Genomic DNA, 27,320 nt, shown 5'->3' with positions numbered 1-27,320 from the left:
CAACCAAACTATGAGCTACTGAGCTAGTTTAATGTTGAGACTGGGACCCCCAGCCTCTAAAATATCAAGCTACTAATACAAGTCAATTAGTGGTTCCCCAAAGTTGACATTGCTATTCTACAATCAAATGATATTATAGCCATGTTTCCAATTCACATTCAACAGCCTCAACCCCTCCCATAAAAAAGAATATCTCTTTCTATATTTAGTAACTTTTAACTCCAGCACCCTCATAGCATGTTTATGAACTTTGGATACATTACACATATCTTTAATTTAAGACCACAGATTCATAAGACGACGGAGGGAGTACCATTTTTTTTTTTATTCAACCAAAAAGGTAGTCTAAAAGTGCTGGTGCAAAGAAGCTACACTAATCTAATTGTTGGTGCAAAGAATCAAAGGAGGTTGATGTTGGCATCAAAAGGTACCATCCCCTTAAAAGACCAGCTGAAACACCCCAAAGACTGTCCAGTAATGTAGGAGACAATGATTTTGCTTGCTGATATTTCTCATAAAGAAACTATATATGTATCTAGCTCTTTATCGAAAACATCGGACAATCACCAAAGACATGGACAGACTCGCCCAATTCTGGCGAACAATAGGATATGGAAAATAAGTGTGCTATTTTCCAATATAAACGAGTAGCAAGATATCTACTAATATACATGCCAAAACCTATCTACTATACAATATGAATTGCAAGATACCAATCAAACCATGATCTTTGAGATACTAAAATTCCCATCAGTTCTTGTAGGGAATGGGAAGTGTATGGTTTAGACTCACTTAGTTTCGGAGTGTAAAAGTGATGATGATGGCTTATCAACATTCTTTGCAGAAGCCGAAGACTGGAAACCTGCAGTTTGGAATGATGATGATGAAGAGGGAGCTGGGGCTGAGGCCGCAAAGGTGGAAAAAGCGCTTGTGCTACTGGCGTTTAAGCTAGTTCCAGCAAAGGACCCTTCAGTAGCCCTAGGTGCAGGTGGCCGATCAATCTCAGTAACGCCTTCTAACATCTGAACCACCTTGCCCATTGTTGGCCTTTGAGATGGTTGCTCTTGGATGCACCAAAAGCTCACCTGAATTGCTCTCATAACTTGTTCCATATCCATCTCTTGTTTGGAGAGCTTTTTGTCCAAAATGGCCTCCGTATTACCCCTTTCAAATTCTTCAAATGCCCACGAAGAGTATTTTTTCCGGCTAGTCTCTTCCGAGACTTCAAAATTCCTTTTTCCACTCACTATTTCCAGTAACACCATACCATAACTGTACACGTCGGATTTGGATGTTATAGGAAGATTGGCCAGCCACTCTGGAGCCAAGTATCCTCTAGTACCCCTCACATGACTTGTCAAGGTTCTATGCCTGTGGTCCTTTGGGTTAACGAGCTTGGCTAGGCCAAAATCTGATACTTTGGCAGCGTAGTTCTCATCCAACAATATGTTCTCAGGCTTTATGTCACAGTGAACAATACAATCTCGACATTCCTCATGAAGGTATGTGATACCTCTTGCTGTCCCCAAAGCAATATTATATCGATGCTCCCAGTTCAAAAGCTTTCCTGACGAATGATCTTCCGCAAAGAGGAACTTATCAAGAGAACCATTTTTCATGAACTCGTACACCAGTAGCCTGTGGCGTCCTTCAGAACAAAACCCAATTAATCTCACCAAATTCAAATGGTGTGTGCTACTTATAGTTGCAACCTCCATTCTGAATTGCTTCTCGCCTTGCTCAATTCCTTCCAGCTGCTTCACTGCAGCAACAGTCTTATTAGCCAGAACTGCCCGATAAACAGCCCCAAATCCTCCTGCACCAAGCTTCTCCTTAAAACCCTTTGTTGTCCGCTGAAGCTCCTTGTACGTAAACTGCACAGGGGCACCAGAGGCATATTCAAGAAGCGCATATTGAGACGACAGTGATGCAAATTTCGAACTGTTCCTAAAGCACCACCACCACAAACCACCCTCCAACAAGATCAAACCCAAGAGACTAGCCACAACCACAAGCGCAACAACCCAGCCAGGAACCCTTCCTCCATTTTTCTTCTGAACAGTCTCTGAAACCGCAGAAGGATTAGGCAATGCGGGACCACATATCTTAACAAATGAAGTGCTCGGGAGGGTTGGCGCCTGATAACCACTAACGAAGTTGGGCTGTTTAAAATAACACATCCCTGTACCATCTGCTAAAGAAGTAGAAGCTACACAAGCACCATTAACAAGACAGTTAAACCTACATGCAGAAATACCAGCAGAAAAAATCTGCTCAGACAATTCCGGAGGATAAGTCAAGAACTTAGCATTATCCAACTGCAACATCGTCGAATTGGAAGGACAATTACTAAGATCAACTTTCCTCTTACACCCTTTTCGACTATCATTCCGATCATTAAACTCGAAATTCATTGAAGGACATCCACAAGCAGGACCAGTCTCATTATAACTACAAACCCCAAAATTCCCACAATATCCAAAGACCTGACACTGATCGGTCAAAGCAGCCCATCTCACATTTTGAGTCCCACTACCTTGAGTTGAACTATAAATCCTAAGATTCCCATCAGAATCCAACTTCAAGAACCTCAAAATATTCCCTTCATCAGCATAATCACTACTATAAACAACATTTAAAGGACTTGAAAGGCTACGATCAAAAAGTGAAAGAATCCCAATAGGCAGCATACTCAAACTAGGAGAAGTTAAGTTCACATTAGAAGAAGAATTCAACCCAGAATTATAATATACTATAGAGTCATTCCACCAAAGTGACAAGTTCCCATTATTCCTAAGCTTAAAAGAATACAACCCAGATGACAAAACATGATCTTTACTGAAATTCTGAGCAGGTACAATAGTATCAGTTGGGTTATCAAAAGTAGACCAAATGTTTAAAAAGGTACCATTTTTAAGTACAAGATTACCATTTTCATCAAGAGAAGCTGAGGAAACACCAAGATTTGCAGTTCTTGAGCTCCACACAACAATACCTGAAGGTCCATTTGTGAGCACAAGGTCACCGTTGGACAAGAACCGGAGTGCGGCGGAGGAATCAACTGCGCCACCGTTGACGGTGGTGCCACCGGCTGTCCAAATGGGTATGTTGTTGTAAGAAATGGAAGCAAAATATGTGTTTTGGTTTGTGGGGTCCAGTTGTAAGAAGGAGAGAGTGAAGGTGTTGTTTGGAGAGGACCATTTCGAGTTTGGATCTGAAGCTAAAAGGGTTGAACCAGGAAGAATATCTGCAGCTTCTATGGTAATAATAATAATAGTGAAAATGAAGAATAGTGCTTTCATTTTTCAAGAAGATGGGTTGAGAAGAAAGAGGATTTTGGTGTGGCTTTATGAGTTTCGTGCCATTGTTTTTTTTTTCGGGGGGGGGGGGGGGGGGAGGGGGGAGGAGATGACATGAAGAAGACAAGGGAAGGTGGGAAAGAAGAGGAGACGACTTTGACTTATGGGTTTTGCTTTTCTTATTTGGACTTGAATCTTGATTTTGGAATTCGTATTTGTCTGGAAAAAATGGTGTTTGATTTAATTGATTGAAATTTGAAGATAATAGTTATGTGTTGTGACTTAATTTTAGACTAAAACATATATTTGGAGTACCTTGGAATATCAAATATTTTATCTCCACTTAAATTTTGATTTTGGAATTTGCATTTGGCTGAAAGAGTTGGTGTTTCATTTAGTTGATTGAAATTTGAGAATAACAGTAATGTTTAAAAAGTCAAACGTTTTAAGCAGTCAAGATAAATTAACTTACTTGAAGAATCATCACTTAACATATTTGAAAGTTTGGAATAGTCAAATAGCAAAGCAAACAGAGGAAAACCAAATTCACGCAGGTGGACTGAGTAAAGGAAAATAAATATAAAAACAAAAAAGGAGGGAATATCGTATGATTTGGTCAAATTAGCCCGTGAGTAAAGAATACATTTGCCTCAATTTATAAGAAGGTTAACTCGCTTAATTTTTTTATCTAGGTTTTTTTATGCAATTTATGTTATAAAGGTAGTATTGAATTTGAAATTTTTTTATTATGTATATAAGTTAAATATTACTTTATATATATATATATATATATATATATATATATATATATATATATATATATATACTTCGTCAATTATTGACATTAAATTCATTTGTTTTTTTTGTTTTGCTGAATACATTTGTTATTTAACGATCCTTGTGGCAAAAGATGTCGTATTTGTTAATATATCCGTTTAGTTAAAAAGCTTTTCATATTTTAAATAAAAAGTTTCGGATTAATAACAGTCAATTTCATCGGATTGCTCTTAGGAACAAAAATAACCCGAAGGTAAGTTTTGAGAAAACCTAACCAAAATGTTCTGGAAAAACATTTTTCTCAAAGGTACTGCAAGTAAACCAAAGTTCTTCTTCGTAAATTAACTAAAGAAATTAAATCAAAATCAAATTGAAAACCACATGTAAGCTTTTTAAATTTTGTTAAGTACAGAAAAAAAATGGAGTCGACATGATAATGGGTATTAACGTAGAGAAACATTATCCAAAAGTATTTCCTAAATGAATTCAAACATAAAACTCCCTCTTAAAATTATTTTCAAATTAAAGTTTCAGAAACTAAAATTTTCAAAATCAAACAAAAATTTGAGCGGAGCTTAATAATGGAGCAGCTCTAAGAAAAGAGAGTCATGCGTGATAGTGCAAATCGTAGAAATAACACGGTATAGCCATTGTTAATGTTGCTATTTAAAACATAATTACAATTTAAATATTTGTTCAAATATAATCCATTTCTGATTTAAGCAGCAGAAGCTAGCTTCTTCTGCAATTCCTTCGACTTCTCCTCCTCTTCTTATGTGTTAAGAAAATATTGGTATAGTTCTAACTGCAAACGCTTTAGCTAAAACTTCTTGCGAGAACTAAAAGAACATTTGCAATGGGTCTAACCCAAACTCTAAAAACTTGTGTTATGCAAAAGAAAAAGGGTCCTACATACTGCAATCATCGTACTAAAATACAGTTATACACCAGTAATTAAGTTCTACATATATAGTCTTATAGAATTAGAACATGAAAAGCCATATTTTATTGTTCCGCGAGGTTTTTAACATTTGTAGGGTAGACTTCAACTTGAAGATCGGAGGCAAAGACCTTGTTAGCAAGCACAACGTTCACTGCTTCTGTGGGATGCAACCCATCAAACCACACATATTTGCTCCTACTTGAACAAACATGCCCTCCAGTTTTGCACAAAGTCTCAGTCCCGCCTTCCTTTATTGTTGTAAGTTCACAGCACGAATGCTTTGTATCATCAAAACCTGTGTACGTAAATAGAAAAGACTTGTCACAATCGGTTAAAAAATCAATCACTTTTTCACTTAAATAATGATGGAATTATTTACTTCACAGGATAAAATTAAGTGGGATATATTAAATATAATATAAAATACATATTTAGTTTATATTAGAAGGATTTGGATGAGGTTGTGAGATGTATTGCGCATATCGAGAAACTTTTCATAAGAGGAGACTTCAATGGCTTCATCGAGTCTATGTTAGGAGGTTATGATGATGTATATGGCGATTTTGATTTTGAGGATAGGAACGAAGGAGGAGTTTCGTTTTTGGACTTCGCAAAGGCTTTTGATTTGGTGATAGATAATTTGAGTTTCCCGAAGAAGGAGAAGCACTTGGTTACCTTCCGTAGTACGGTGGCTAAGACTCAAATATATTACTTGCTCTTTAGGAAAGGTGATAGAGGTCTATGGACTGCAAGGTTATTCCGAATGAGAATCTTACGACCCAACAAAAGTTCTTGGCTATGGACTTCGAGATTAAGAGGAAGAGCCAGAAGAGAGTTGTGTATGTCTAACCAAGGATCAAATGTAGCGGTTTGAGTAAGGCCAAAGCTCAGGAGATGGGGAAGAAGTTGATAGCTGAGGAGGCTTGGGGTAGTAATGGTGATGCAAACAGTGTGTGTGATAGGACAGCTAATTGCATTAGAAAAGTAACTAGAGAAGTTTTGGGGGTCTCGAGGGGTCACTTCAATGGGCAACAAGGGAATTGATGGTGGAATGAAGAGGTCCAAGGGAAAGTAGAAGCCAAGAAGGTGGCCTACATTAAGGCTAGTGAAGAGCAAAGACGAGGAGGAAAGGAGGATGAATAAGGAGGTGTATAAGACGATGAATAAGGAAGCAAAGTTAGTAGTTTCGTCGGCAAAAACGACCGCATTTGAACACTTGTATGTGGATATAGAGGACAAAGTTGGGGATAAAAAATTGTACAGGCTCTCTAAGGCGAGAGAGAGGAGGATCCGAGACCTGGACCAAGTGAAGTACATCTAACAAGAAAGGCAAAGTATTGGTGGAGAATGCACACATTAGGCGAAGATGGCAGACATACTTTCATAAACTCTTGAATAAAGAGGGGGACATAAATATTATGTTGAGTGATTTAGAACACTCCGAAAGACGTCGAGATTTTAGGTATTTTATACATATTAAGTTCAAGGAGGTTACAGGGGCTATGCGTAAGATGAGGAGGGAAAGAACGACCGGGCCAGACAAAATTCTATTAAAATTTGGAAGATCGCAAGCAAAACAGGTATGGAGTGGCTGACTAGGTTATTTAATATTATTTTTAGGACGGCAAAGATGCCCGAAGAATGGAGGTGGAGTACGATGAATCAGTTGTACAAGAACAAAGATGATATTGAAAACTGTAACAACTGTAGGGGTACCTAGCTGCTTAGTCACATGATGAAGATTTGGGAAAATGCGGTGGAAATGAGGGTGTGGAAGAGGGTGTCTATTTCAAGAACCAATTCGGATTCATGACGGAGTGATCTACTACAGAAGCCATTCATATTGTTAGGAGATTGGTGGAGCAATATAAGCAAAGGAAGAGAGACTTAAGTATAGTGTTTATTGACCTAGAAAACGCATACGACAAAGTTCTTAGGGAGGTTATATGGGGATATTTAGAGGCAAGAGGTGTACATATGGCATACATTAGGGCGATTAAGGACATGTACAATGAGGCCAAAACTCGGGTAAAAGCAGTGAGAGGAGACTCGAGGTACTTTCCAGTAGTAATGAGGTTGCGCCAGGGATCAACCCTTAGCCCATTTATTTTTGCCTTGGTGATCAATGTGTTGATGCGATATATATAAGGAAAAGTCCCATGGTGTATGTTATTTGCAGATGACATAATATTAATTGACGAGACATGCAGCAGAGTTAACGCGAGGCTGGAGGTTTGGAGAAAGACCCTAGAATCCAATGTCTTTAAGTTGATCATGACTAAGACGGGGTACTTGGAGTGCAAGTTGTGTGATGTACTCCAGGAGGAAGATGTGGAAGTGAGGGTTAATACACAAGTCATCCCCAAGAGATAAAGTTTCAAGTATCTGTGATCAGTAATCCAAGAAAATTAGGAGATTGTCGATGATATCACACATCGTATTGGAGTGTGGTGGATAAAATGGAAGCTTGCATCTGGTGTCTTGTGTGATAAGAAGATGCCACCAAAACTTAAAGGTAAGTTCTATAGAGTTCTTGTTAGATCAGCTATGTTGTATGCGGCGAAGTGTTGGCCAGTCAAGAACCTCATGCTTAGAAGATAAAAGTAATGGAAATGAGGATGTTGAGGTGGATGTGTGGCCATAATATAAGAGATATGATTAGGAACGAAGTTATTCGGGATAAGATGAGAGTGGACTTTATGGATGACAAGTGAGGGAAACGAGGCTGAAATGGTGTGAAGAGAAGATGCATAGATACCCTAAGTGGGGAAGTGAGAGAGGTTGGTTGTTGTGGGTCTAAGGAGAGGTAGAGGTAAGCCAAAGAAGTATTAGGGAGAAGTGATTAGACATGACATGGCATGTCTCCATCTTATTGAGGACATGACCCTAGACTATAGGAAGATATGGATCGGAGGTCAAAGATTAGGGTAGAAGGTTAGTAGGCCGTCGAGTCTGGTACTCCGTATCGGCTCTGTGTTTTTCAATACCAATATTAGTATTATAATTTTAGTATTTTTTTTATTCTTCAATTTTTATTATTATATGTTGTTCCCCTTGCTTTAGTTATCTTGCTACTTTGCTATTTGTGTTGTTAACATTCTTGTCTTTAGTATTTTCAATATGACCTCTTATTGTTATTCTCCTGTTCAAACATGCTGAAATTATTTTTTCTTGAGCCAAGAGTCCTTCGAAAATAGCCTCTACCTTCACAAGGTAGGAGTAAGGTCTGCATACACTTTACCCTTCCCAAACCCCACAATGTGGGATTACACTGGATATGTTATTGTTGTTATTGTTTAAATTAGATTAAACTAAGATAAGCTTTTATTTTTAATTTTAACCTTGATTTTGCAAAAAGACTTAATTTGTGGAAAAAGCTTTGAAGAAGGGCAAATATGTCATTTTGTTCTTTCATCAAGGGAATAGTAATTCCAACATTGTTATCCCACATATAACGTAGGATAAATTATACCAAAATTGAGGTATAAACAATTTCGAACTTAAATATTCTTCCGAACTAGAATGAAGTAATCATACATTAGTCCCGCTGTCTCGGAATTGTTCTCATTTATCCTACCAATCAAACTAACCCTAAAGTGATAAGACAAACCCATATATGTACCACAAAAAGAATATCCAGAAAATAAAAATAAAAAAGGAAAGAATTGAAAGTACTTACCATGTTGAGTAGGAGTTCGTATGATATCCCTAATGATCTTGTAAACATTAACATAGACTAGTTTAGAACCAGGCATTTTTTGCGTCATCTCATCGACCAAACTCCTTAAGTTATTGTTGTAAAGACGTAGAGGTACATTTATTGCTTGTACGCAGTCAGTGGGCATTGGAATGGGAATTCTTGCCCTAACCATTGGACTGCACCCATTCGGATATAATGACATTACCACAAATTTTCTTGCTCCCAAGTCGTACAACCTCTGCAAAATCAAATTATCCATATTAAGATATATTCTCTTTTATATGTCTTATAATTAGACGTCTAACTTTGATTTAACACAAATGTTAAATATATTATAGTACTTCGTTTACTACTATCATAATTAGGATAGCGAGATTGCCAAATACTGTAGTACTTTTTTTCCCGAAAATAGTACAGTCAAAAGTATGAAAATGTGGACATGAGGTTTGGACTACAATTATTTTTCACCTCCTAACTTTGCTTTAAAATCAAACTCTCCTTTCAACTACCAACAAGGGTTGTGGTAGAGTCGGATTTAGTTGAGCCTCAATGCGGGCTCTAGACACCGAACGGGGAAACAAAAAAAAAAAAAATCTCCATCCAATTTTAAATAATAGATTTTCTCCTAACTATTCTTCTTGAAAAAAAAGGAGTATAACAAATTTTTCTCATTTTCTTGCCTCAAACTATACCAAAACCTAAAGAAAACAAATACTGTAGATTTTTTAAAATTAAAATAATATAAGACCAAAAGTGGGGAAAAAATGCAAGAAAGAAGTTAGTTAGAGGCAGACCTGGATCTGGTGAGAGAGACCATTGATCAACTTAGAAATGAAAGCTGGAAGAGTGGCATTGTTGTTGGGGAAGTTTAAGAAGTAGTTGAGTGAAAAATCATTGCCTCCACTTCCCACAACAAACAGGTAATTTCCCAGTGCTTCTTTGCCATTGCATCCCAGCTGTACTTCCAACTCAGGCAACGTCACATTCTCTAAGTTTCTGATTTGTTCATTTAAGCTCATCACCTCCCCCTGCAATAATTTAATTAAGAATCAAACATCAATAATAATCTACAGTGGAACAGACTAAAAATGAAATATTGTCACATAAATTGCTACATAAATGATGAGATAATTGGAAAAGGAATAGTCAAAATCGAACCCACATCTATTGTGTGAAAGACTCTCATTGACTAGACTATAAGTTTTGATGGTCAATAAGAAGTTTTGGATCTCTTCGAGTTTCCAGGATTTTTTTTTTCTAATCTTGATTAGGAGACAATAAGACTAGGAGAATCAAGAGAGAAGTACCATCACATAAACGCAATTTAGTAGTTGGAGACATTTGATCTTCACCTGTTCACATTATTGTGATTGTTGATGGGTAAAGTAAAACTATACAACGTTTTAAGTGAAAAACTAGCAAAATATAAACCATATTAAAGGTGTTAAAGTTATAAAGACTCTCTTTATATGTGGTTATAACAACTTTTATTATCATAAGTAGGATATTACTTTAAGTGCATGCAGGGGAAAAAATTATGGGTGATACATTATCCAAGTGAGGACTACCTCCGCTATCAGATTGCTGTCAATTTTACAGTGGTATCTTAATTATTGCAGCCTATATAATTTGGTAACATTTAAGAGAGAGATTTTTCTTCCAATTGGACTTTCAGAAAAGCATAATCAAAGGTTCTGTTTGTACTTAGAGCTTAAAACAGTTAATTGGAAACTAAAGTATTATGTGGTTTGTAACTGTGTGGTTGGACACTAACCAAAATTGGGAAATATAAGAATAAGAAAGAAAATAAAAAGGAAGAAGATTTTGTAACATGTTAAGGGGACTGGGGACCGTTGTGGGGGATATTGATGTTTCTATTGAATAAAGGTGTTTCTATGTTATGCAAAATCACAAGCCTACGTCGTAGAATCGACAAAAGAACGAGGTGTTATGTACGCCTCTCTCTCTCTCCTCTGTATCCTAATAACCATTTTTTGTTAGAACATATTCTCAAATTAATTTGAAATCATGCCAAGTAGAGCTAACTAAGAGGGGAAGCACTCACTGTCAAAAAATTTAGCTCAAATCAAAAACTCTTGATAAAAAATACACTCGTTGATAGTGACCGGACTTTCAGAATTCATTAGCCCAATCAGCGCGTTGTCTCTCAATATAACATAGAAACATAAGAAAATATACATGTTGGGTGATAAATATCCTTCCTGACAACAGATCCACCCCTTAATTACGTAATTAAGGATAATCCCTCCATTCACCTTTTAATTAAGAATGCAGGTAGTTGGGACTTTATATATGCTATGACATGATCTCAAACCACCTAAATTATTTATACCTTTTGATGACTCCAACGGAGAATATTTAATTTCTTAAAATAAAAATAAAAAATAAAGAAAGTAGTAGAGTATATACTCACAGAAACAGCACCAGTTTCATCAAGAATCCCAGAACCACCAGAAGCAAAGTTAACACCATGAACAATGCAACTTCCTTTAGTTTCTGGATCTTTAAATGTTGGAATTTGAGGAAGCTCTAAATTCTCACCAATAAGATCAATCACATTCTTCCCATTTGTAAATCTACCACTTGGTCCCCTTACAAAATCTACTCCATAAGGCAAGTAATTTGCCTTTGCGTTTGATTTTACAAGAAAATTGTTGTTCCCATTATCAACCAATGAGCTGCCAAATACCATCATCCCTCGGATTTTTGTGCCTGATACGCCAAATTTGCATTCACAGTTGCATTGAGAAAGAAGATGAGCATAAAAAGAGAAGCTCAAGATGAGAAGAATTTGAGTTTTTTGCTTTTGAGACATAATAATGCAATTCGACTTGTTTCTTTCTCTTGTGTTTTTCTTTTTCCTTTTTCATCCTTTCCTTTTTTGAGAGTTCCTTTTTATAGACAAGTCAAAAAAATTGAGTACCGCTTTTCTTTAAATGGATAGGAATAAAATACTATAATAAGTTAGAATTGAACGGTACTAACTAACTCTGGAACTGTTGCCACTTGACAGAAAACCGTTAGTAGGAGAGGCATATTTGAGATGGAAAATAACAGCAAGGCCAATTTCATTATAATGTTTAGTACAACAAATACGAAAAAGGAACTTACTCCTCTCTCCATGCGAAAATCAAGGAACTGACATAAAAATAGAATCTTTAAATTTAAGCTTACCAATTAATTAAATGATTATGTATTTTTATGTACATTCAACTGGGTAAATGAGGAGAATTGCTCGACGTACCAGTAATTACTGTTGGCTTTCAACTAGGTAATAAATTTTCTTAATTTTCATTTCATTTACAAGACTTTTCACATTCTAGCATTTAATGTTTGTTCATTTGGCTACCACGGTTAATGTTTTTGCACATTTGAGGATATTAAAGCAGGCGTTGCTAGCATTATCCTTTGGTATATTAATTGTAATTATCTTATGTACACATATTCTGTTACATCTCATTATATTATAATACAAGTCTCAGCATGCCTCACGTTTATTGCTTTCATCTGGTGTATGTGCCAACTTAGGACACAGGTAGTGTTATAAATCTGTATCGCTATAATAAACAATTAAACCATTAAACTTTCTGAAATATATAAACAAAACAGAAAGTTAGTAATACTTGTTTAACGAAATAAATTCTGGAAAATCAGTATAGGAATAAATCGAGCCCACTGAATACACAATGTGTCCTTAAGGAAATTATTCCCCTCAAGTACCCGAGGTGCTGGATTATATCCTCCCAGGATAGAACGATTTAACTCACCGAAATTTTTGTGCAGAAGAAGGAGAAGAAGATCAGAAAATTTCGTAAGGAAAGATTCTGGGATTCAAAGTATATTTATAGAGTTGCTGGCATTGTTTCTGAAAAGGTTTGCAACCTTTCGGAAACAGCCATGGAACAGGTTGTTTGAAATATTGCGGGAAAATGAATTTAAAATAATCCGGGAAAGAAAACGGGTCACGGGAATCCGAAGCCGAGCTAGCGAGCGACGACGACGGCGCGAGGCTTGCCTTCTTCTTAACTCTTTAAGAGCTAGAAGAAGAGCAATTATATATATACCCATCAAAAGCCTTTTCTTCCTCTAATATGGGATAATGTCCCTTTGTCAAGGAGGGAAACTCAAATATTTCATTTTCCTTTCATTTCTCATTTACCCTCTTTAAGCTACACAAGCTTACAATTCCAACATGTACAACGTTTGATGGATCACCTTTACTGCTTTTGTTTTTTAAGATATCTGTTGGATATGGTTTTTATATTAGCTAATCAAATATAATTCATCAGTTTTATGAATTTGAATTTTTTTCTTATAGCTTTTTATTTTATAATTCAAGAATATTCTTTAATAATATTTAAATTCAACTTAAAATTCATCATTTTGAGGAACTTGAATTTTTCTTCTTTACCTTTTATTTTATAACTCAAAAACGTTCTTTAATAATATTTAAATTAAGATTAAAATTCATCATTTTCTGAAACTTGAATTTTTTTCTTTAGCTTTAATTTTAATTATAAATCCAAAATGTTCTTTAATAGTCTATTTAAATTTTCAGGAACTTGAGTTTTTTCCTCATTAATATATCGACAAAGGGTCAAATATATCCTTGTAATATATCGGCAAAGGGTCAAATATATCCTTGTACTTTCAAAAATGGTATAAGAATACCCCTCGTTATATTATTGGGTTATCTATACCCCTGCAGTCATACTTTGGGTTCAAATATACCCTTCATTTAAACGGAGAGACACGTGTTATCGGCTTGTTGGCCAATTCTAAATATCTCCTAATTAATTAAAAAGTAATTTTCTAAAACAATTTATTTTTTGTTGTAAAAACTAAAATAATTTTTACTAAAAATGAAAAAAACGAAAATAATTTTTTTTTCCAGTTTTTACAAAAAAACTGCTTTAAAAAAAAACTGAAAAGCAATTTTCTAAAGCAATGTTTTTGTAAAAACTGAAAAAAACTGAATTTGTTTTTACTAAAAACTGAAAAAATCGAAAATATGTTTTTCCAGTTTTTAGAAAAATATTGCTTTTTCATTTTTTAAAAAATGAAAAATAATTTCTAAAGCAATTATTTTTTGTAAAAACTAAAAAAAAACTGAAAAGCAATTTTCTAAAGCAATGTTTTTGTAAAAACTGAAAAAACAAATATTTTCTTTTTTTCAGTTTTTAATTAAAAAAAATCAGTTTTTTTCAGTTTTTAATTGCTTTAGAAAATTATTTTTCAGTTTTTGTTTCCAGTTTTTACAAAAACATTGTTTTAGAAAATATTTTTCAGTTTTGTTTTTAAAGCAGTTTTTTTGTAAAAACTGAAAAAACAAATATTTTCTTCTTTTTTTTCAGTTTTTAGTAAAAAAAAATTCAGTTTTTTCCAGTTTTTACAAAAAAAAAAAATTGTGTTTAAAAAATTACTTTTTAATTAATTAGGAGATATTTAGAATTGGCCAACAAATCGATGACACGTGTCCCTCCGTTTAAATGAAGGGTATATTTGAACTCAAAGTATGGCTGCAGGGGTATAGATAACCCAATAGTATAACGAGGGATATTTTTAGACCATTTTCGAAAGTACAAGGATATATTTGGACCTTTGCCATTAATATATATATGGGGTACACGCGCGTGGCATTCTACAAAAAATTAATGCTATTAAATACTCCCTCTGATCTCTTTTGCTTGTTATGTTGAAAGGATATTTTGAGTATTTATTCTTTGCTCTCAATTTATTGCTACTATTGATTTCAGTATATTACTCTCTCTCCACATTTGAGGACAAATAATTATCCCTAGTATAGTTTCACAAAGGCATTCTACAAAAAAATGCTGGCCAGTGATAAATGAAAGCTTTAGGCTTCTTTTACAGTCGAGGAAGGTTTGAAAGAAGCCAGAATGCTACTGAATACATACATTGCTGCTCTAATTCCAAAGAAGAATGGTGCCATGGAGCTGCAAGATTTTAGACCATTAGCTTGACTGGTAGTGTGAGAAAAATAATCTGTTAACAGAGATCCAAGAACACACAAAAGGGAGACAAATTTTGGATGCAACTTTAATTGCTAACGAATGTCTAGATAACAAGAAAAAGGTTAAAGATTTGCAAACTGGGATTCTCTCTTTTCGTTGCTTAAAGATTTAGTGTTTGGTACTAAATGGAGAAGTTATGTGGCCTACTGCGTAAGCTCATTGTCGGCTGAAAGGTTTTTAAGTGATCAACAATGCTCAGAACATGTCCATCTCACATCACCACCTTTTACATGCCAGATATGGAGCAACTTAGGCATCTGAGACTGATTCTCACAGTTTTTGAAGCAGTCACACATTAACTGAGTTGAATAAAGTTCCAAATGGAGTATTTCAAAACTGGCTTGCTTCCGCCAAATGTAAAGCTGATATCATCTGGCAAGGCATTATTGAAAAGGCTATCCAACTGAAAGAAGCATATATATCTAACACTTGGGGCCACACTTGTGCTCATTAATAGTGTCCTGGACTCACTCCCCTCATATGTCAAGCTAATATTTCCCATGCCTGTCAAGGTTCAAAACAAATTGAACCAGCTGAGAAGCAATTTTCTTCTTTGATGAAGTGCTTTCAAGCAATTTCTACGGCAAGGTAATAACGATTAGAAAGCTTTCCATTTGGTCAACTGAAAGACTTGCACTCTACCTAAGAAACTTGGTTCCCTGGGAATAAAAAATCTGAGATTACAAAATCAAAGTGGCTCTCGAGATTTAACAATTCAGAAACACCATTGTGGAAGAAGGTGATCAAAGAAAAGTATGGTCTAAAGGCATCAGAAAGAATACTAGCACACACACAGTTTTGTTTTTATCATCAATGAAACATCACTTATCATTCTCAAAGAAATAGAATGAATGGAACCATATGGAGATGAGATAATGGAAACATACACTAATTTAAGAAAATACACAGATGTGTCTCACGAGTGTATTAATACTACAAAACGACGTGAAGATTCTACAATTCCCTTAAAGCTATGATGTTAGGACATTTTATCAGTTTGATCTTATATTTGGATACACGAACCAAGTCAACAACCAAAGATGGCAAGCTTGAGATTTACACTAAATAGGAAAGCATGATCAACTTTTTCTCATTTCAGTATGCTTTTTTCAATGTTAATAGCTCAGCTAATGATCTACTAAAGCAAACAAGCATGGAGAGATGTTACCAAATGAAGGAAAGCTAAGCACAAGTGCTTATTGAAAAAAATGGGCAAAGCTAAGACAAGGAAGATATCAACTGAAAGTCACGTACTACAATTAGTATATCAGTATTATCAGTAACGAAGCCAGGAATTTCCTCAAGGGTGTTCAAACTTAAAAGAATTGAAAAAATTTCTGCGACAAAGAGTGTTCAATATATGTTTTATATCTCTAAAATCTAATATTTTACCTATATACGCAGTATAGCTTTTCGGCGAAGGTTGGTCAATTGACCACCCTTTAAGACATGCAGCTTCGCCCCTGAGTACTATAAAGATCCCATATAAAAAATCGTCAAAATTATGATTTGGATGGAATTGAAATAATCAAATCCACATGCACTATAACTGATGCTAGCCATCTCCATCTACTAGAGCAAACCCAGCATTTATTTTCTAAACCACTGAAAATTTATTTAATTTATCTCTTCTTTTGATGCAAAAGCTAAATATATATCACTAATGACCTGTATTTAAAAAAAAAAGAACTACAAGGCACCAGGAGAAGAGATTCTGAATTGTAATCATGAGATGCTGGTCATACCTTGCCAAACTCAATGGATCCCGAACATCCATCCCGCCTTTGATCAAGTCTCAGTTAAAGATAATTCTGCTCCGCATAACATCAATTCAGATAATGTGTACTTCCATAGTGGACATCCCGAACATCAGTTAAGGAAGAAAAGAATAAGATGCTAAAGCACAAAAAGAGCAAACTGACGAATACAAACTGCTATACCTCTCTCTTCAACTGTATTACACACATGGAGGTCAGATTAGTAACTATCTCTAGGGGCAGGGATGGTGGGTGCTTACTGCTTAAAGTGGATGTAGTGAAATATTTGAAGCAAACAAAACTTGATCTTGCAAGTAAACTAGAACTACGGAAAAAAAATAGAGGAGGAAGAAGAAGAAAACATGAGGCATTACATTATATTGCCGTTGCCACAGTAGGATGGCCTATAAGATGGCATCCTTCAAAGCTTAAAGAAGACACTTCTGTCTGCAAGGTTTCAAGTTCATGATCGTAAACGCATCCACATTGTTAAGACAGGAATGCAAAAAACAAAACTGCAGAAGCTTCTATTTGAACCATGTCAGTTTTGAATGCATAAAGCATTATATACCAGAAAAGTTAGGTAAGATGGCTTCAATAATTGTACGTTCAGTTCTTTCACAAAGTTCTTATATTATTGCATCTGAATGGCAACAAGGAGATGTGTTACGTATTCATGTTAGATCATGTGAGCACATAACTCCAGGAAAAGAAAAAAGACAACACAGCATGGATCAAAGTGCTGTGCTGTTTCAGTAGTAAAGTTCTAACAAAGACAAGCATTTTAAGATACTGCAAAGCTTTCCACCTTGCAGGAGTTTTTCTACCCTTAGGCTTCTATCATTATTTAACTATAACAGAAGAACAGTTAAACAGTACTTTCTCCTTTTCATCAACAAGCCTAATACAAAGTAAATCAAAGTAAGAACAAGCTGCAATCTAGTCACAGTAGAAATGACATAAACATCAGAGGGTGAGAGCTATTGATCAATAGCAGGGATGATTACACATCGACATATCACAGGCTTCTAGCATCAGCTGCATAAATCTTAAGAAAGGGCTCACGAGGATTAGCTTCCCGCTCATCCCAAGCCAAGAAGATTGCTAATTGTCAATGCACAATTTCGTTCTCAGATTGGTTAAATGATTCTTTTACCTTTTTTTTTTTTTTGATAAATAATTCACATGAGAAAATCTTTTGATTGAAAAAAGTATATTATCATGTGAATCATTACATAAGAATGTTACAAGGGCCTTAGGCAAACTAGAAAAGCAGCAAAAGAATTCAACTAATATTGAAAGATATTAGCATTTATACCCAATTCACGAATGTTACAAAGTAAACTACAATGAGACAGTGCGTCTATAAAGTGTTTCATCATCACTTTCCTCCTCTTCTGATACGATCTCATTGCCTGGTAGCTCTAACTTCCCACCCATATAAAATGACGGACCAGAACTTTCAGGCTCTATATAATCACCATACAATCTCTCTTCAAATCTTTGGTCACTACAATTGAGAAACCAAGCCAAAGAACATCTGATTCCTTTGCTTTGCAACCTCTGGTACCTGGGTTTGATTCTCGATTCCAAGCTGTATGTGAAGTAGTCCGGGAAGTCCACAAGTTCGTTCATTGGTCTACCCATATCATTCTTGAAAAAGTAATAGCTATTTTTCATGAGGCCAACTTGCAAAGCAACTAACTGAGGACATTTAACAATCATCTTCGCCACATCATCAGCTGAAAATCCCCGTCCAAGAAGGAACTCAACAGGTTTCATTATCACATGCTGGTGTAGGCTAACAATTTGCGGCATCTTCTCGATTATTCGAGCAAAACCATCAGGATCAATCTTGAGCTTTAAGTTAAAGAAATACTGTTGCGACGACAGCTTAGCCTTCAAAGGCAAACCAATAATTTGTGGATATTGTGCAATAACAGAAGGCAAAGCATCCTTCCTAATTCCAAAACTGAGTAAGCAATTCACATTAGGTTTCACCGTCTCTTCAAGATCATAACCAAGTAGATATGCTCGCTTCTCCAACATCCTCGCCAAGATTTTCTTTGGCAAACCCAACGAAACCAAATAATCCACAAGTGGTTTAATCGTCGTCCCAACTCTCATTCCAAGAAAATATGGATATTGTGTTACCATCGGCCCTACATCCCTCGGATTAACCCCTATACTAACCAAGTAAGCAACTGAAGTACTCATTGTTCCCTCAAGCTTAAACCCTAACAACTCAGGATATTTCATCAAAACATACCCAATATCTTGTTTCTCAACATCAAGACCTCGTAGAAATTTAATAACCGGAACAAGCTCCACGACGACACTAGCGTGTAGACATTGGGGGTAGTTCTTAACAAACTCACCAAGCCTAGACTTTTGAATCCCAATTTTTTCCAAGTATGACAAAACAGGAATAATGTTTTTCCTCACACTACAACCAAGCATTAAAGGGTATTCATTAATATCATCAACTGTCAGTCCAATTTTCTGCAAGAACTCAACCCGTTCGCGCATAACTTCAACGGTTGAGGGTAATTCTAACTCCTCTAATTCATCAGGGATAATTCCTATACTTTTCAAATAATCACAGATTATGACACGTGACACCAACTTTTCTTTACGGCCTTGGATTACACCCCATGTTACAGTTGGCATTTCATATTCAGGGAATTTCGACGAATGGGTCGAAAAGTATATTTGGTTTAGTACCCTAGGGAGGAAGTAAGTAGATGAGGTTTGAGGGTTTTTGTAGGGTTTAAGGGTTGGTTTCGTAAAAAATGGGTCTTTGGGGGTTCTGAGGATTGTTTTTAAGGATTGGTTTCTTCTTAATATTGAGGTCATTTCAGTGAAGAAGCAAAGATCATTCAAGAATCGAAATGAATTCACCTGAAAATGGAATGTATGGAAACTCAAAGGCGTAAAAGCCTTACCTTTGTTGAAGCAGAACAAAGCTGCTATCCATTAAACTTCAATGGGAATGGGAATATTGAGGAGGAAGAAAGAAGAGCAATTTTGACCTCAATATGGACTCATGGGCTGGGCCATCAATACATGGACCGATTGTGTTGGGTTCATGTTAGACATCGAACAGCAGCCTTTTTAAATCATGGGACAGCTTCAAGAATTAAGGCCTTCACCTCATAAAAATTGGGGTGAAATAAAATTAAAAAAAGATTTACAAGTGGTAATTGAAAAATAGCCACAGTTTCAAAAGTAATCGAAATTTAGCAACTTTTCATGTAAAGATAAATCTGAACGAAAACACTTCAAAATTCGAAAAATATTCCAGCATAATATGTTGCAAGTTCATACACAGATGCTCCAATCTCCAGTATATTATGCTGGAATTTTCCGTGTGTTGGAGTTCCAGTATAATATGCTGCAAGTTCATACACAGGTGCAACAATCTCCAGTATATTATGCTGGAACTTTCCGTGTTACAGCAAAATAGTGGCTATTTTTCAATGACTTTGCAAACGCAGACTATTTTTCAATTATTACTAGTCCGAAAACTAGCTAGCCTGTGCTATTTTCACTAAAACTTAAATTGGGGTAAACTACACAATATGCCCATAAAGCTTAAATTTATTACCCGTATTTATCCAAGCCCAAATCTATTACGTTTTCATAAAGATTGCAACGGGGCACCCTATTTGGTCGCCCTCATTTTACCTATACTCATATTTTTAAAATTCTTTAATATATACCCTAATTTTGACAACTTCAGACGCCTCCTCTTCTTCCTCCTAACCTATGCGCTGCTTTCTTCCTCCTCTTCTTTTCCTCTTCTTATTTTCTCTCTCAAACACATGAGACTTTGTATAAGTATTATTGATTGGATCTATAAAGTTTTTATTAAATCTTATCAACTACCATATTCTATGTTGACGGACGAGTAAATAAAACTCCACAAGCTGGTTAAAGTAGGTGTGATTTGTGTCTTTCCCAGATCCATCCTTCTTAAACATATAACAGCAACTTCAAACCGCACTCAAAGGTAGGGCATTTCCCATTTTTATAGGAACTTCTGTACCAGAAACAATGGTATCTCCAATTATAGCCCCTCTGGGATGTAAAATATATCTCTTCTCACCATCCCCATAGTGTATGAGACAAATGTATGCATTTCGATTAGACTACTACATGTCCTCTCTTCCAAGTTACCTGCCACAAGAATGACACATGCATGTGAAATTTATTATACATAATAGTTGCTCTCGCGATCTCTTGAAATTAGCTTATCCCTTGCTTTATGATATCATCTGCAGGAAAAACGACAGAAAAGGGCTGCAGAAGTGAAAAATAAAAGATAGAAAAAATAACTTCAGAACATTATAAAAAAATCAGTTAAAACTTCAGCACAATTTTGCTTAAGTTATAATGTAAAGCCATCTAACTTCAAAGAAAGGCAGAACACAACTTCAGCTCTAAGACTGCTGAAGTTTAGCAAATATAAAACATAAGCTTTAGCTCCTAGAATGCTGAAGTCCAGCAAATACAAAACAAAACTTCATGTCACGACCCAATTTCACCTAAAGGTTGTGATGGTGCCCAACGCTACAGCTAGGCAAGCCAACTAATAAATTAAACATATATCGATTAGATTTAAATCCAAGAAAATAATAAAATCATCAAGTTCTACTAATATGTGTGTCAAGACCTGGTGTCACAAGTGTATGAGCATCTAGTAGATTATACAAAACTCCAAATACTGTCTGAAATGAAATAGACAGAAATATAAATATAAGAAGAGACATTGGTAGCTGCAGGACGGCTCAGAAAACTCACCACTATGCCTCGAGATGACGTGGATATGTGATGATAGGTCCTCCACTAGTACCTGTCTCATATCCTGCACAAAAAGTACAGCAAGTGTAGTATAAGTACGTAAACAACGTGTACCCAGTAAGTATCAAGCCTAATCTCGAAGTGGTAGAGACGAGATAGCCGACTTTGACACTCACTATGGGTCAATAATAATTAATTGAAATAAAACTAGAATATCTAAATCAACATGATTCACAGAATTTACAATAATTTACTTAACCAGCAGAAATAATTAAATTCCTTCAATTCCAAAAAAATTTCAATTTATTAATTAATCTCATTTTCAGAAACAACAATAATTCATTAACAAACAGGAAAAATAATTGTTTAAATTTCAAAGATTTCCAATTTATCAATTAGCTTCGCAAGCTGCAATAAACTATCAAAGTATCATGTAATTATTATTATTAAGCACGATTTCTGCCAAGGACGTACCACCCGATCCAGAGTGTCGTGTACACTGCCGAGGGACGTGCGGTACGATCCATAGATGCATCTATCCTGCCGAAACGTTCGGCCCGATCCACAAGAAAGGAGAACATTTTTCTATGTACCTCCGGGATAAGAGTAGTTATTGTAAAATTTATTCGAGAGGATAACAATTTATTTCAATAATTAATTAAGCATATGTAGATTTCATATTTTACTACCTTTCATAACAAATTCACAATATATACCTCAAATAATTTAATTAATAAAGGACACAATTTACATAATTAATTCATGCTTTGAGTCCTAAACTACCCAGACTTTAGCAATAATAGTAGCTACGCATGGACTCTCATTACCTCGTGCGTACGTAGCTCCCACAATTAGCAATAATTATTTAATTTAATCCCTATGGGTAATTTTCCCCTCACAAGATTAGATAAGAGACTTACCTTGTCTCAAAGTCCACTTTTCGATTACCGCATCGCGTAAAATTCTCGATTCGGCACCGAAAAATCTGAAACTATCCAAATATTATACAAAATAATTAATATATACTCAATAACTTGAAATTTATTTATTAAATAAATTACCCTATCCAAAATGGTAAAATTTCTAAAATTTACCCCCTGGCCCACGTGCCCGGATTCCGAAAATAATTAGATGAAAACGTCACTCATAATCTCAAGAACTCAAATATAAAATCTCATTTTTATAAAAAAAAAACTAGGTTTTTCATCTAAACTTTTGATTCCTAAGATTTACTAGTTATAATTTACCCATAATCTATGTATCTCAAGGTGTGTAGAATTAACTTACCTTAAATTGCTAGTTGAAATCCCCCTCTCGAAAGCTCTGAAATCGCCCGAAAATAGAGGGAAAATGGGCTCAAAATGTCTGAGCCCAGACTTTTTAACCATTCTGTCCAAAAGTGAAAATCGCATCTGAGGCTCATAAGCTGCTTCTGCGGCTCCGCATCTGCGGAAATTCCCTTGCATATGCAGTTTTCTCTTAGCTGGCTTCACTCGCACCTGCAGTCAGCAGCTCGCTTCTGCGGCTTGTACATCGCACCTGTGATGCGCTTCTGCGCTTGTACCTGCGCATCTGCGCCCTTTCTGCTTCTGCGGTGCTCTTCACACACCTGCGGCTGGCCAAGCGCAGGTGCGGTAATAGCAGAAGCTGAAAGCTTCAGCTGTGACCAAGGTTCAAAAATTGATCCGAGCCTTGACCGATTAACGCTCGGGGCCCCCGGGGCCCCGCCCGAATATACTAACAAGTTTGAAATCATAAAACGGATTTTCTTGAACTCTCAGAACGTGTAAAACAACATCAAATCTAATAATCATACCCCAAACCAAATTGATTCAAACTTAAGAACTTCAAGTTCTTCAATTTACTTCCAACGTGCCGAAACATACTTAAACTACTCGGAATAACACAAAATTTTGCGTACAAGTCTTAATTCACTATACGGAACTATTCCAAAACTCAGAACTCCAAACAGACTTAAATTACTCAAAAACCTACTCCAAACCAAATTTAAAGGACTTTAAAACCTTCAAATAGTTAAGTTTTCACTATTAAGCGCCAAAACGCTCCTGGGTTATCCAAAACCCGATTCGGACATACGCCCAAGTCCGAAATCATCGTACGAACCTATTGGAACCGTCAAATCCCGATTCCGGGATCTTTTTCTCAAAATATTGACCGAAGTCAAACTTGGCCATTTAAAGCCAACGTAAGGAACCAAGTGTTCCGATTTCAACCCAGACACTTCCAAATCTCGAACCAACTATCCCCGCGAGTCATAAATCAATTAAAGCATGTTCAGGGAGTTTTATTTTAGGGAATGGGTTTATAAAAGTTAAAATGACCGGTTGGGTCATTACATTCTCCACCTCTTAAACAAACGGTCGTCCTCGAACGGGTTTAGAATAATACCTGGAGTGCTAAATAAGTGTGGATATTTGTTCCGCTTGTCCTCCTCGGCCTCCCAAGTTGCTTCCTCAACTGGTTGGCCCCTCCACTGGACTTTTACTGCAGAAATCGTCTTGGACCTCAAATGGCAAACCTGTTTATCCACAATGGTAAATGGCTCCTCTTCATAACCCAAGCTATCATCTAGTTGAATTGTGCTGAAGTCTAACACATGTGACAGGTCAACATGATACTTCCGGAGCATAGATACATGGAAAACCGGATGAACTCTCGATAGACTGGGAGGTAATTCAAGCTCATAAGCCACCTCCCCAACTCGTCTCAACACGTCAAATGGGCCTATAAACCTTGGGCTCCATTTCCCCCTTTTCCCCAAGTCTCATGATTTCCTTCATCGGTGAAACTTTCAAGAGAACTTTTTCACCTATCATAAATGATAAATCACGCGCTTTCTGATCCGCGTAACTCATATGTCTGGACTGTGTTGTACGAAGTCGCTCCTGAATCAACTTTACCTTTTCCAAGGCATCCTTCACCAAATCAGTACCATATAACTTAGCCTCACCGGGCTCAAACCATCCGATGGGCGAACGACATCGCCGACCATATAAAGCCTCAAATGGAGCCATCTCGATGCTGGATTGGTAACTGTTATTATAAGAAAACTCTACCAAATGCAAGAAACGATCCCACTGACCTCCAAAGTCAATCACACATGCCCTGAGCATATCTTCCAAAATCTGAATTGTCCGCTCTGACTGTCCATCGGTCTGCGGATGAAAAGTCGTGCTGAGCTCTACACGGGTCCCCAATTCACTCTGTACTGCTCTCCAGAAATGTGAAGTAAATTGAGGGCCTCTATCCGATATGATGGAAATTGGCACACCGTGCAACCGAACTATCTCCTGAATATAAATCTTGGCCAACCTCTCTGAAGTATACGTAGTCACAACCGGAATAAAGTGTGCCAACTTGGTCAACCTGTCAACAATCACCCAAACTGCATCAAACTTCCTCAAGATCCGCGGCAACCCAACTACAAAGTCCATAGTAATGCGTTCCCATTTTCACTCGGGTATAGTCATCTGCTGAAGTAGGCCACCTGGCATCTAGTGCTCATATTTAACTTGCTGGCAATTCAGACACTTAGCTACATACTCGACTATGTCCTTTTTCATTCGCCGCCACCAATAATGCTGCCTTAGATCACGATACATCTTCATAGCACCCGAATGAATAGAGTACCTGGAACTGTGTGCCTCCTCTAGGATATTTTTCCTCAGTTCATCCATATTAGGAACACATAGACGACCCTGGAGTCGTAGAACACCATCTACACCAATAGTAAATTCCTTGGCACCACCTCGTAGTACCGTGTCTCGATGAACCATCAAGTGTGGATCATCATACTGTCGAGTCTTGATCTGCTCAAATAGTGAAGATTGAGCCACAATACATGCAAGAACTCGGTTGGGCTCTGAAATAACCAGTCGTACAAGTCTGTTAGCCAAGGACTGAATATCCCAAGCTAATGGCCTCAGTATAAACTTCACAGGACACCCTATAAAGATAATGCCTCTAAATCTTAAGAGCGTGAACAATCGCAGCTAACTCCAAATCATGTACCGGATAATTCTTCTCGTGAGGCTTCAGCTGAAGTGAAGCATATGCAATAACTCGCTTTTCCTGCATCAATACACAAACCAAACAAATGCATGAAGCGTCATAATACACTGTATACATCCCTGAACCGGAAGGCAACACTAACACTGGTGATGTAGTCAATGCTGTCTTGAGCTTCTGAAAGCTCACCTCATAATCATCAGACTATCGGAATGGGGTACCCTTCTGGGTTAATTTGGTCAAAAGCGCTGCAATAGATGAAAAACCTTCTACAAATCGACGATAATAACCTGCTAAACCTAGAAAACTCCTGATCTCAGTCGCCGAAGTGGGACGATGCCAATTATGAACCACCTCAATCTTCTTGGGATCAACCTTAATACCCTCGCCCGATACAATATGCCCCAAAAATGCTACAGACTCTAGCCAAAACTCACATTTGGAGAACTTAGCATATAACTTTTGTTCCCGTAATGTCTGAAGCACTACTCTCATATGCTGCTCATGCTCCTCCTTACTGCGTGAGTAGATCAAAATGTCATCAATAAAGACAATGACAAATGAATGAATATGTGGCCCGAATACCCTGTTCATCAAATCCATGAATGATGCTGGGGCATTAGTTAAACCGAAGGACATCACTAGAAACTCATAATGACCATATCTAGTCCGGAAAGAAGTCTTCGGAACATCCGAATACCGAATCTTCAACTGATGGTACCCCAACCTCAAGTCGATCTTAGAGAATACCCTAGCACCCTGCAACTGGTCAAATAGATCATCAATACGTGGCAACAGGTACTTGTTCTTAATAGTGACTTTGTTCAATTGGCGATAATCAATACACATTCGCATTGTGCCATCCTTTTTCTTCACAAATAATATCGGTGCATCCCAAGGCGATACAATCGGTCTGACAAACCCTTTTGCTAGTAACTCTTCAAGTTGTTCTTTCAATTCTTTCAGAGCCATGCGATACAGCAAAATAGATTTAGGCTTGGTATCTGGAGCCAAGTCAATACAGAAATTAATATCATGATTAAGTGGCATACTTGGAAGATCTGAAGGAAATACATCGGAGAACTCCCAAACTACAGGCACTGAATCAATAGTCGGAGTCTCTGAAGTAGTATCCCGAACATAAGCTAAATAAGCTAAACAACCCTTCTCAACCATGTGTTGAGCCTTTATAAAAGAAATAACCCAATTAAATGAACTAACAGACGAACCCTTCCACTCCATCTTAGGCAAAGTTGGAATAGCCAAGGTAACAGTCTTGGCATGACAATCTAGAATAGCATGATATGGAGATAACCAGTCCATACCCAGAATAATTTCAAAATCGGTCATCTTGAGCAATAAGAGATCTGCTCTAGTTTCATAACCACAGAATGTAATAATACAAGACCGGTAGATCCGGTTCACAATAACATCATCGCCTACATGAGTGGACACATAAATAGGAGTACTCGAGGACTCACGAGAAATACCCAGGAATGGAGCGAATAGAGATGACACATATGAATACGTGGATCCTGGATCAAATAATACCGAGGCATCTTTGCTGCAAACAGAAATAATACTTGTAATTACAGCATCTGAGGCCTATGCATCTGGTCTGGACGGAAAAGCATAGAACCGAGTTAGAGCACCAACTGGTTAGCCTCCACCTGGCTGACCTCCACCTCTAGGACAGCCTCTACACACCTGTCCTCCACCTCTAGGTGGTCGGGCAACTGGTGGAGCAACTGGTGCGGTAATCATAGGCTGCTGACCCTGCTGCACTGGTCTACCCCGCAGCCTGGGACAAAATCTTTGTATGTGACTGGGATCTACGCACTTGTAACAACTCTGCGGTGCAATAAGCCGCTGACTAGAAGTCTAACCCTGGGGACCTGAATACCTACTGGAAGAGCTCTGAATAGCTGGTGGGTGATAAGAACTCTCTGGTATAGC

At 36.9% G+C, this 27,320-nt stretch overlaps 3 protein-coding genes and 1 long non-coding RNA gene across 4 annotated transcripts; 1 reads left to right on the top strand and 3 right to left on the bottom strand.

Annotated features, from left to right (window-relative positions):
• Positions 1-478: 478 nt before the first annotated feature.
• On the bottom strand, positions 479-3,389 carry LOC104120553 (G-type lectin S-receptor-like serine/threonine-protein kinase At1g34300). The gene has a single exon (XM_009632350.4). It carries the CDS (start codon positions 3,300-3,302, stop codon positions 789-791), a length of 2,514 nt encoding a protein of 837 aa, XP_009630645.1. The 5' UTR covers positions 3,303-3,389; the 3' UTR covers positions 479-788.
• A 1,550-nt stretch (positions 3,390-4,939) lies between these two features.
• On the bottom strand, positions 4,940-11,620 carry LOC104120552 (GDSL esterase/lipase At4g16230-like). The gene is made up of 4 exons (XM_009632349.4): positions 11,154-11,620; positions 9,514-9,747; positions 8,699-8,957; positions 4,940-5,314 (listed from the first exon to the last, which is right to left on the bottom strand). Exons 1-4 carry the CDS (start codon positions 11,553-11,555, stop codon positions 5,082-5,084), a joined length of 1,128 nt encoding a protein of 375 aa, XP_009630644.1. The 5' UTR covers positions 11,556-11,620; the 3' UTR covers positions 4,940-5,081.
• Positions 11,621-11,826: 206 nt separating this feature from the next.
• On the top strand, positions 11,827-13,021 carry LOC138910645 (uncharacterized). Its single transcript, XR_011415784.1, has 2 exons — positions 11,827-12,011; positions 12,524-13,021. It is a non-coding gene; the product is annotated as an uncharacterized lncRNA (long non-coding RNA).
• Positions 13,022-17,728: 4,707 nt separating this feature from the next.
• Positions 17,729-19,546, bottom strand: LOC104120551 (transcription termination factor MTERF4, chloroplastic). Its single transcript, XM_009632348.4, has one exon. The coding sequence runs from the start codon at positions 19,386-19,388 to the stop codon at positions 17,877-17,879; it is 1,512 nt and encodes a 503-aa protein (XP_009630643.1). The 5' UTR covers positions 19,389-19,546; the 3' UTR covers positions 17,729-17,876.
• Positions 19,547-27,320: the final 7,774 nt, after the last annotated feature.

The sequence above is a fragment of the Nicotiana tomentosiformis genome, chromosome 4 (genome assembly GCF_000390325.3).
Source record: "Nicotiana tomentosiformis chromosome 4, ASM39032v3, whole genome shotgun sequence".
Lineage (NCBI taxonomy): Eukaryota > Viridiplantae > Streptophyta > Magnoliopsida > Solanales > Solanaceae > Nicotiana > Nicotiana tomentosiformis.
This window is presented reverse-complemented; position numbering and strand designations above follow the sequence as displayed.